Source organism: Diabrotica virgifera, chromosome 1 (genome assembly GCF_917563875.1).
Source record: "Diabrotica virgifera virgifera chromosome 1, PGI_DIABVI_V3a".
Taxonomy (NCBI): domain Eukaryota; kingdom Metazoa; phylum Arthropoda; class Insecta; order Coleoptera; family Chrysomelidae; genus Diabrotica; species Diabrotica virgifera.
This window is the reverse complement of record NC_065443.1, coordinates 278919231-278932028: the sequence shown is the minus strand read 5'-3', so window position 1 is coordinate 278932028 and position 12798 is coordinate 278919231. Positions and strand designations below refer to the sequence as shown.

The following is a 12798-nucleotide window of genomic DNA, read 5'->3' as shown; positions in this document are numbered from 1 at the left end:
GGATTTTTCTTGTGATTAATAATTGGGTCGTTCCAATGTGGTAAATAAGTATTGATTAATTTTAAAATAAGTATTTATTCAATAGCTTTAATAATTTATAATTAAAAGTTAATAATACCTTCTTTTTAATGTCAGAGTTCTTAAAAAAATCAATATAATTTTAAAATTAAAGTCATAAAATTGTCTGGCCGAAAAATTGAAGCCAACGATTAGACTTAATTTTTTGTGCTCTTTTCAAATATGCAAACAGATTTTCAGAATTTAAATATACAGGGTGTTGTTTTAAGGTCACAATTACTTTATAATTTTTTGTTAATCCGGACCTGGATTTTTCTTGTGATTAGTATTTCGGTCGTTTGGATTTTAGAGGAGACACATGTGTAACAAATATCAAAAAAATATACGGGGTGGTTCTAAAGTTATGGCTTAGGAAAGAAATTGGCAAAATCGATAAAACACCCTGTAACTCGGTTATAAAAGTCGGTAGGGCAAAAAATGTAGTATACCTAGAACCGCCTCGGTGACCTCTATTCACAATTAAAGTATTTAGGTTTCCCAATGAAACACCCTTTATACTTCAGGGAAATAAGCTAGAAATAGACCATGTTCGGGACACTCAAAGATCCAGGTAGCTGACTACTTTTTTAGTTATTGTAGACCTATGGGAAGAAAACCTACCTGTTTCCTGCCTAGAGTTCGCGTCCGTTTTTTAATTATTAACAATTTAGTGCAAAAATCGCGATTTTTTCGATTTTTTGTAATCCGTTCAAAAGCTAAATAGTTGACATAAAACTAAAAAATTTAATTTTTAGAACATTGAAAAACCTTCAAAATGCCGATTTTTGAAAGCTAAAAAGTTTATTTGTTGCTACGCAAACTGCAAAATAAGTGAAAATCGTTATTTGGTAATAACTTTTACTAAAACTACTTTAGAACTTTAGTGTTTCACCTAAAGTTGGGTATTGTGGTACTTAACAAACCCTCAAAATTTGAGACCGATCCATTAATTAGTTTAAAGTTATTCTATTTGTTTTTCTCCAGATACCTTTATTTTGCAATAACATAAGACAGAAAATAATGAAGATAAGGCAATTCTGCGTATGTCTAATAATGAAAGTAGAAAAGTGATACTATCAAAATGTACTAAAAAAAGATAAAAAAATTATCTAATATAGTCAAAAATCCTAATGCCAAATTTTTGAAATTTTGTAGTTTATAAACATTTAGAATAACTTAGAATAACTTTATTTAAAAGTATTGTTCGTAGAAAAAATTATTTTACATATTCGAAAAGTTGGTATTTTACGCGAATTTTTAAAAATGTAGTTCAATTGGTGACTAGTCGTGGAAAGAGAAGGGGGCTGGGGGCCGACAAATGCACGAGTTCAAAAACTAAAAAAGGCAACTTAGAACTACTATCATTTTCTATATCTCGGGATCTACTGAATATATTTTGATCTTTTCTTTTTTAATTTGTATGTAATCTTTTGTACATTACAAATATGCAATTTGTCTATTTGCAATGTGTTTAAAAAATTTGTTTATCTAATTTGTTTAAACAATTTTTGAAAAAATAATTTTTTCCCAAAAATCATGTTTTTATTCATAGATCATTCATAGATTATTCATCATTTTATTCATAATCATTATAAATCATAGAAAAAGTTAAGGTATACTTTAATAAATACATTATCTTCAATAAATAATTATCTAATAAAAATAATTTCTTTATTAAAGTGTATTTTAACTTTTTCTATGATCGTTAAGGACACTATGATTAAAAAATAGATTAAAAAAATTTTTAATAAATGTTTAAACAAATTAGACTGATTAATACTTAATAAATTTATAAACAAATTGCATATTTGTAATGTAGGTAGAAATTACATACACATTAAAATAAGAAATTTCAAAATCCATTGAGTTGATCCGGAGATACAAAAAATTGTATTAGGTTGAAATTGCTTTTTCGGTATTTGAACTCGGTGGATTCGTAGGTTCCCCCTAGTAACCGTTTGAACTACATTTTTGAAAAATCGTAGAGGGTGCTGTGAAGAGACAATGTTTGTGGAAATTTTTTAACAAAAAATACAAATCCCATTCTTTAAAATGGCATCAATGAAATGACTTAATTATTGTAAACAAATTTGTAATGAAATACTAGCTTTTCGAATACATAAAAAGATTGTTCCTACGGACAATATTTTTAAAGTTATTCTAAATGTTTATACACTACAAAATTTCAAAAATTTGGCATTAGTATTTTTGATTATACTAATTAATTTTTTTTATTTTTTCTTAATACATTTTGATACTATCAGTCTTCTAATTTTATTTGGCAGACTCAGAATTGCCCTATGTTCATTATTTTCTGTCTTATGTTATTGTAAAATAAAGGTCTCTGGGATAAACAAATAGAATAACTTTTAAACTAATTAATGGATCGGTCTCAAATTGTGAGAGTTTGTTAAGTACCAATAGGTCTGGATCCCACTTATGAAAAAAAAGTTGATTAATAGCAAGCTGAAAATTTGTTAATAGCTTAAGGGTGTCTAGCCGGATAAACTTTGATATATGGGAACACTGGAACAGGGGCAGTTTTAACTGTGGAACAGGTTAAAAATTTGGAACGGTCACACCACGAAAACGGCACATTTATTTTGTCCGACAGAACAGATTTGAACTCTCCGAACAGAGATTAAACTCTCATGCAAAAATCAGACTGCTATATATCACCTGTCATAATTCCTGTCATTTGAAATATTCTACATGTTTCACTCATTAAAACGCCCAATTGGTGATAAATAGCAGTCTGATTTTTGCATGAGAGTTTAATCTCTGTTCAAAGAGTTTAAATCTGTTCTGTCGGACAAAATACATGTGCCGTTTTTGTGGTCTGACCGTTCCAAATTTTTAACTTGTTCCACAATTAAAACTTCCCCTGTTCCAGTATTCCCATATATCAAAGTTTGTCCGACTAGACACCCTTAAGCTGTTAACAAATTTTCAGCTTGCTATTAATCAACTTTTTTTTCATACGCGGGATCCAGACCTACAAATTCTAAGTTAAATCTAGTAAAAGTTATTAACAAATATCGATTTTCATTTATTTTGAAATTTGCGAAGCAACAAATGGACTTTTAACATTCAAAAATCGGTATTTTGAAGCTTTTTCAATGTTTAAAAAAAATCAAATTTTGTAATTTTATGTCAACTATTTAGATTTTTAATGGGATGCAAAAATCGAAAAAAATCGCGATTTTGGCACTAAATTGTTAATACTTAAAAAACGGACGCGAACTCTAGGCAGGAAACAGGTAGGTTTTCTTCCTATAGGTCTACAATAACTAAAAAAGTAGTCAGTTGTCTTTGAGTGTCCTGAGAAAATCTTTATTTCTCTGGACCAATAATGTTTGCCGGATCGTGAATATTTGATCTGTTGTTGACCTTTCAGCATGAAAGCCGCATTGGTAGTCGCCTAGAAAATCTTCCGAATACAGCGTGAGCTTCTTTATCAAGATATTTGATAGAACATTACATGCTGTGCTAATAGCGATATGCCTCTATAGTTTCGAAATTGTTCCTTATCACCTTTCTTGTTTATGGGTATTATAACGCTTCCATTCCATTCTCTATGCATTTTAGGTTGTTACCATCCTCTCAGAATAATGTCATAGAATTTTGATGTAAAAGAGTCCTATTTTTTTTATACCTTCTAAATTTATACCAACATTTTCTGACGCTATGTGATCTTTAGGAGATGTTATCGCATTCTTTACCTCTTAAAGTGTTGGGCTGATATTTCCAGATCTACAGGATGGAATGTAATATCTGCTTCCTCCATCTTACTTTCAATATTTAGTAACTTCCGAATGGTGCTGGTATTTGCTGTTCTATGTAGCTATTTTTTTTAGTTCTTAGTAGTTACCTGGTCTGTGCTCTTCTTATGTGAAAATCATTTGTTCCCATCTGTAAAGTTTAATATCATTTTCAATTCTTTGTTAGTTTTTTTGATCTGAGTGTTGCTAATATTATTTTTTCACTGGTGTCAACATCGGACCTCAGTTTAATCGATTTTGTTTACAATTCGTCTTTTTGGCACATAAGCACGCGCAGCAAATGTGCCTATCCGTCCAGTTATCGGCGTTTGACACACTTCAAAGGACAACATTTGTCCTTATATATATATATATATATATATATATATATATATATATATATATATATATATATATATATAATATATATATATATATATATATATAATATATATATATATAATATATATATATATATATATATATATATATATATATATATATATATATATATATATATATAAGAAAGTCGAGTTATGTTAGTTACACCATTTATAACTCGAGAACGGCTTAACAGATTTTTATGAAATTTTACAAGTGTATTCTACCGGACTGGGAATAGGCCTAACGCTGATTTCGTGCCCGTACGTCATAAGGGGGCTTGCCCCTCCTGATATATTTTCTTAATTTTTTGACAAACCGTTTTTTTTATGAAAAATTTTTTATGATGTAGAAGCAAAAGATACATACAATCCTAAATTTTCACTTTTTTTATCTTCAACCGTTATTTTTTAATAGCCATTTAAATATTTTACATCTTTGTTGCCATACTCCTCCGAAACGAATTGACCGATTTTTATGAAATTTGGCAGGTAGACTCCCTCTACCTGCCAAATTTCATAAACATAGGTCATTTCTTCTCTAGCGCAGTCCGTTTCCGAAATAGCGAACCGTAAGCCGTAGCAAAATTCTGAGCACAGAAGAAGAACGAACGGGAAATTTCATAAAAGAAAAGTGCAACAGATTAACTTTTGGACTCAAATTGGATAAAATATGATTTTTTAATTTTACGCAATTTTCAAAAAATCTTCCTTTCGCCTGGGCAAACCATCCAGTTTATTTATGTTTATTAGATGAACTAACGAAAAAATATCATGTACACTATTGCATGTATTAAATGATTGATAATATTTTTTGTTATTGTCATAATTAATTAATATTTAGAATTTTAACCTTTAACTACCCGCGCATCAAAATATAAAATAACTACTCGCGTGGCGTACTTTATACGCCACAAGAAAACACACTTAAAAACAGCGGATTTGTTTTTTTTTTGAAAAATTACACTTATTTGTTTATTATAAACCTTACTCGGCGTCAGCGAATACCTGGAGTTCCTTTTCAGTAAGCAAATTGGGATAAATGGATAAATAAAACTGCTAATAAAAAATTGTTTTAAATGATATTTTTTACCTGAGAAAAAGTATTGTTTATAAAGAAAAATATATTTTTTGCCATAATGACTAAAAAACATTTGAAATTTGTACTTATATTACTAATTGTATTACTATAATTGTGGCGTATGTTATCCACCACCAGAAACAACAAAATAAACTGTAAATTACGATCTTCCTAGAACGCCGATTATAACGAAACAAAATCCAGTGTAAAGCACATTCCAGTGATAGGTTAGATAAATAAACAACGACAAAAATTAAATTTTTAAATACATTTGTATTAGAATTCTTATATGTGGCGTACAAAAATACGCCAGCGTGTGTAGTTAAAGGTTAAGGTATACTGAATTCGCTCTACCGAGATTCACTTTGACACATTCGGAATAGGAAACATACAACACAAAAATTCCTACCTCACACTATTAACTGCTAAAGTCAACTTAATCTTTCATTAAACAAAGAAGAATTTTTAGAAATAATGGGAGTGTCTACTAATCTCATAAAATGTTGTGGAGTTTATTTCTACAAAATATTTTTATTTTGTACAATAAATAATTTTGTCATTTATTATCAATACATTATAAGGTGTAAATAAATAATTATTGATTGGTGTAAGGTTTATGTTATTTTATGTCTGTTTACTATTAATAATATTGGCTATGAGCAGGTGCGTTGGTTGTGTAGTAATTTCCAATCACTTCTGACAACTGAACTTCCCAAAAAAGAAATTACTAACGTCAGTGTCAAAGTGAATCTCGATAGAGCGAATTCAGTATATGAATTAAAATAATAAAATTTATTTTACTTTAAAAACTAAACAGTTTTTCCATTCTCTTAGGCCAAAAATATTTAGCTACCTACTACATTCTCATATTTTGACGTTTATTTGTGTCAGTCGAAATAATTTGTCAATTTTGAGGTTAATGCCCCTTAATGCTAACTAGATTGTCATCGAGAAAGCTCAGTTGCCTCAATTATCTCAATATAATACAATTTATGTATTTATGTATCTAAATCTATATATTGTATGTTCCCTATGTTCAGCTGAACGATTTACGTACTGTATACGTGGAATATATTATAATTTGTCATATTATGTATCTTTCTTATGTATTGTACCCTCGGAGATCGCTGGGAAAATTTACACCCAAAATGAAAAAATCCAGTTTGGCAACACTGTGTGAATGTTGATAGTAACATATCCCTTTTAAGATAAACAGAACTGTAATTTAGTCCAGACAAGTTAATATATTTTTTGCCAGCAAAAATGAGATTTTTCAACCAAATACTATTTCAAATATGATGTGCAAAATAATTTTTAATTGGGCTCTGCTAATGAGTTTGCTTTTTTGTCATTAAAGTAGAAAAAAATATAAATTTTACCCATTAAATTGTTATCGTCCAGTTATCGTCTTAATTATTTTAACTTTTAATAACCGTCGACTATTTCTGAATGATTAATGAGTTGTTAAAACATTTTATCTGTAGCGGCTTCTGGAATGCATTAAAACTATCGAAATTCATTCGACTATACCTATAAATTTTGCATTATTGTGAAAAAATGTTTGGACATATAATTTTCTTTTTTATTCGAGCAAATTGCATTTCGATCAATTTTCATGTCTAGCAATTCATTTTCGAGCAGTTGATTTTGAGTAATTGATTTTTAGCAATTGCGTTCAAGCAACTTATCTAGAATCAAAATAATGACAGATTATCTAATTATGACACACTATCTAAGGTGCAACGAAGTTCACCGGGTCAGATAAAGATATAAGATAAACAAAAAGATTGTAACTGTTGCACTACAAACTTTACTTTGTTACTTCTAACTGAACTTTAGTAATTCAAACATCATGTGTAATTAATTAAAAAATAATATAATAAAACCTCATTTATATCGAGAATTTTTGTTTATTAATTACGAATTCCTTTTGTTTATTTTAAGTTTATTGTATACAAAAGTTTGTTTTTACCTATTGAGGCAGTACGAAGTCTGCCGGGTCAGCTAGTTATTTAATAAATCCTAAATATTTAATATTTGGGCGCATACAACGTAGCTGCATAACAAATATCATATATTTATCGAAGTGTGGTGGCGGCATAATAGAGCTACCCATCACAACAGATAGAGAAGTGGTAGATAAAGAAAAAAAAACTTACTTTAATTATACATTCCGGCAAAGCAAAATGAAATAAATATATAAAGGACCTAATTCCACTAGAATTAGTAGCCTCCACACCCATTTGATAAAAAGTATTATTCGGTCTCCTTAATGTATTAGCTCGAACACCAAAAACCGTTGTAGCAATCACATCGCAAGTAAAATGGCGAAAAGCAGGCTTAAGGTCTATTTCTACTATCTCATCTTCTTTTTCTTCAAAAAAAGTGACGAAATTCTCGGCGCAATCTTTCATCAGGTTGAACATGAATTTCATTTTACTGCTGGTGAACATGACCCGGAAAAATAACCTCATTTCTTTCCATTTGTCGCCTACAAAAAAATAATACGTAAGAATTTTTTAATCGGAAGCAATCAGTAAAATAGCATTAAAAAAAACAAGCGAACTCTCCATTCAATATCAGGGAATTTATATTTTTAATATATCTACACTCAACGAAAAAGATACGTAATATTAATAAAAATGTTAATTCAGACAAAAAAAGCAATACTTAAAATTTGTCCAATTCTTGGTTTTATTGGAACAACAAAGCGATGTTCATAAATTCATTATGTTTGCTAGTTGTTCCAATGTATTACGTTTATTGAATAGATGAACATCCATTTATTAATATTACGAACACTCACTGAGCCAACGAACACTATTCATTGAAACAACAACGTCGTTAATTGACCGACGAAGACTATTCGTTGTGTCAATAACAGTGTTACTTCTCCTAACGTATTTCGTTTATTTCTACAATTATTTCCGTTTATTCTTACAAGCAATTCTATTCATCCCTACTATGAGCGTATTTTATAATGATAATTACTGAATGCGTTAGATCAATGTATGATATTAATTGATTAATAATAATTTTGCAAATCCTCCTTTTTTGTCGTAAACCTAATGGACATTTTATACTGTGGGATTTCTCATATGATTTCACTTATACATATAGTGCGCTGGAAAAAGTGTTGTCCCCTTATTAACTTATTTATTTTTAACACATAAGCAAAACGCTCGGACAGGTCGATTTTTAAAATAATCAAAGTATATTATAACATCAAAGTTTCGAATTTTACGCGATCCCTCTTCAGGTGACAGCCACAAATTTGGTTTTTTTAATGGGAAAGTAGATCATGTAACAGCTCATTTAAAATTTCTCATTTGCTCAATTTTTTTTGGAATCCTGAGAAAACTAATAGTTATTTTTGAAAAATTTAACCGCAGAATAAAAGATTATATTATTACCGAGGGCTGAATGTCCCTTAGAATAAACAAAAAGTTTCTTTTGAATGGTATATTTAAAATTAAAAATCCTACTAAATTTTCTCTTTTTCACCCCTGTGATTTATTAAAATAATCATTATAGAAGTTCTCAGGGACTTCAGACCCTCGATAATACTGTAATATTTTATTCTGCGTTTAAATTTTTCAAAAATAGTAATCAGTTTTCTCAGGATTCGAAAAAAATGAATGCGATAATAGACACACGAAAACTTCCTTCCAGTACGGACTACACTTGGAAACGAAATGAAATTATTCGGCACTTCGGCAGAGGTAACAGCATTGTTTAACAAAGAACCATAAGGAAAAGCCGTTACATTTCAAATGGCCAATCAAAACATTTATTGTTTCAACAACTTCGTTTATTGTTACCATGAACGCATTGATTGTGTTTATTAAACGCAGTAGTAGATTGATTAATGCATTAGTTGTCACAACAATCAGTTTACATCTATGGAATAATCAAATATTAGTCTATATTAACAACATTTGTACATTGTTTTAATGAAATCTGTACGTTATCACGATAAACCAAGGTAATTACTTATCATCTACGAAATCAAGAAAGTGTTTTGCTGCCAGAATTACCATTATTTATTAAATATACGAAACTAAATTATTGTCTGAATAAATTAAGTGTTATTGATTAATGTACTCTAGTTATTTTCACAATTATTATTTAATCATTGTGACAATAACCAAATATACTGATCAATGTCTAAAAGTTCATTGAAACAAAAAATTAAATTGTTGTTACAACTAAATACTATTCAACAATCACTGTTAATCAATATTACGAACTAAATTTTTGAAGTTATACTTCTTTACGATCGAGAGTGAAATTTTATAATGCCGGGCGCATGCTCACACAGACAGTATGTATTTCGTTACTAATCTTTCAAGATATGTATGTATCAGCGCTGTCAGCGCAAATAAGTCATATTATATCATATAAAAGGATATATTAGTGTTCTTAATAAATGTATTATTTATTATAATTTTGGTGTCTTTGGATTTGTCTTCCTCGGGAATAAGATATTTTATAATAATAGGAAGTATATTTAAAGTATTTTTGTATACCAGTTGGTCTATTAAATTTGTCAGTATGTATGAGAAATCTTGTAACCTGTCAAAGCAAAAGGAATATAGCTCAGTGGTAGAGCGTGTGACCGGAGATCAAGAGGTCCCGGGTTCAAATCCCGGACGATTCATATTCTTTTTTTTTATATTTTTGGTATCGTTTTAATAAAAAAAATTTAAAAGTGGTAGGTAAAGAAAGTTAGTTTAATATTTAAATAAAATACAAATAACCTGTTAGGTATATTAATTTCGATGAAATCATAATAATAGAAGTGTAACTCCTTACGTGCGTACAAAGTACACACACATTCTTTTTTTTGAAAGTTGTCTTCTTCTTGACTGGCATTACAACTCGGGGTGAGTCTTCTACGATATTGCGAATCCATTCCCATTGTTATACCCTAATCCTAGGTAAATCGGTTTCAACATCATCCTTTTATCTTTTTCTGGGACGGCCTACTGATCTTCTACCCTCTGGTCTATCAAAAAACACTGTCTTTAACACTAAGTCTTTCTCTGATCTCACCACATGACCTGGCCATCTTATCTGGTTAGTATTTATATGTATGACGATGTTTTCAGTACTATACAAAGTCATCAATTCAGAATTTCGGCGCCCTCTCCACTCTCCTGTCTGCTCATCAAGATGCTTATTTATTTCTCGCTGATGTAAGTCCACATTTCGCTTCCATATGTAACAACTGGGCGAATAATTGTCATGCACAGTTTTAATTTAGATTTTCCTTTCAGCAGCCTAGATCTTAATAATGATGATAGGGAGTATAATGCTGTATCCCTGCAGCTATCCTTACTGAGACCTCTTTTTTATGTGGTTGTCTTCTATGATTACAGCCCCCAGATATTTAAACTCTTTTACAACTTCGACGTTGTGCTCATTAATAATTATATTCTGCCTAACTCTTGCTCTTGGATTTTTGGTTACGAGCATGTATTTCGTCTTCTCTTCATTTACTGGAAGGTCCAGACTACCTGTCTCTTCCTCGAGTTCCGAAAACACTTCTCTTACGTCTCTTGTAGAATGACCGACTGTGCTGAGGTAGTTCATCATTCTTTCTACTGGGATTTGGTTTGGTAGACGTTACCTTTTTCTTGCCAATTATCCTAAGCTTTGTGCTCTATATTTACAATATTACTTTACAGTATTACTTTAAAAAGTACTTCGAAAATCTGGCGGTACTATATTATTTTAGAATGACTTAAGAGCCACCTTATTGGAGGTAATAATAGTACCAGATATTACTCTTATTGTGTGAATTACAAAATCCCGTGAGCGGTTGCTAGTCCTTCAACGGGCGCCTCCCCGGGTGGCGGAAAGGGGAACGCCTCTCAGATATGGGTGGTAGCGGGGAAATTAAATACCTAGGATTGACCAAAAGAGCAGATAATATTTAAAATACCATGAGAATACAATAGAGCAAAAAGAAATACTTCTGATTATATACACCGACGATCTTAAGAAATATGCTCAAACGAATAGATGACATCAGTGTATAGAGATCAATGAAAGGCACAAAGCAAGGGGATAACAAAAATAGATGGAATAAGTCTTAACAGAGAGATAGGAGGTAAAAAAATGCCTATATGTTACTTGCTATTTCACCTACTTGAAGAACAAGTATATCCCTAATAACACAAAGCATTCCAGGAATGTTCCTAGAAGGTAAACACAGGACATTGAAAACATTCCTGGAATGTCCCCAAAAGCACACGAATGTCCCTGGAAAGTCCCAGGAAAGTGCTGTGTCAGCATTTTAAACATTCCTTGAATGTCTTGTTGGAACATTCCATGAATGTCTACGAATGTTCTTTGAACATTCACAGTATATTTTTTAGACTGAATGTCTTGTTGAAGCATTCCATGAATGTCTACGAATGTTCTTAGGACATTCAAAGTATATTTTTTAGACATTCTCTGAAATATATCGTCAGTGATGTGACAATACCTCCTATATGTTTTTTCATAGGTTTGCAGGAGTTGCAGGAGTTTTGCAGGAGACGAAAAACATTTTTTAAGGTCGCCTCCTGTTTTCATACGAAGTTTTGACTTGTTTTGTAGTAAATAGATAGTTGAATTTACTACAAAACAAGTCAAAAAATATATGAAAACAGGAGGTGGCCCAAACAAGTTTTTCATCTCCTACAAAATTCATGAAAAAGCAGATAGGAGGTATTGTCAGATCACCTACGATATACCAGAAGTATATGTGGCCATACCAAATAATACATCCTTGATAAATATAAACATTTTTATTGCACAAAATCTTGTCATATATTTTTTTCCATAATCATCACTACGATGACGATTTATTGTATTTAATTGTACATTACAATTACAATCTGCTCATAACTCTGACCAATGAGCAATTTTAATTTAACCTAAATTACTACTGTTCCTTAAAATGAAGAGCTTACCCCCATAGCGTCTCTTATCTAATCTAACAGGCACACAAGCACTATGCTCTGCTTTTCTAACCGCACTATTCTAACATACATACACAGGCACACAAGCATTATGCTCTGCTTTTCACTATCTCCTATCACTCAAACTAGTTAAAAAGGCTTTGTCCTCTTCAATCTTCTAGTTTGCCCAGTAGTATCGAGGAGCTGGATTTCCTCAATATTCTTGTAGGTACTTACGAAGCTGTTGCTTGTGACTTCCAACTTTACTCCAACTTTAAAAACAAATCCAGCTGTAAAATATTTATGTGCCTGAAGGCTTTTGTATGCTTTCATCTGCTGCTTAGAGTAGTAACTGTGAGACTCCACCAGATATGTATAAATATCTATAATAGTAATTTGGTGGAATGCACTTTATGGTAAAATCCAATTCTGACTGAATTGTATATAAATCTAAATCCCCAATTATTTTCAGCTTCAATAAATATCTAAAACAATAAAAAAAAATGTTATTGCTTGCAAAATGCATCAATATTGATAAATATCAGAGAAAAATGAACAGTAAATAAAAA

The 12798-nt window shown here is 30.6% G+C and overlaps 1 protein-coding gene across 1 annotated transcript in view; it reads right to left on the bottom strand.

Moving 5' to 3' along the window:
* The window catches only part of LOC114333880 (uncharacterized), a 99221-nt gene that overhangs the window by 69343 nt on the left and 17080 nt on the right, over positions 1–12798 (bottom strand). The window contains exon 3 of the mRNA XM_028283875.2: positions 7439–7770. Coding sequence (XP_028139676.2) covers positions 7439–7770 — 332 coding nt within the window. The remainder of the gene's footprint in view (positions 1–7438; positions 7771–12798) is intronic.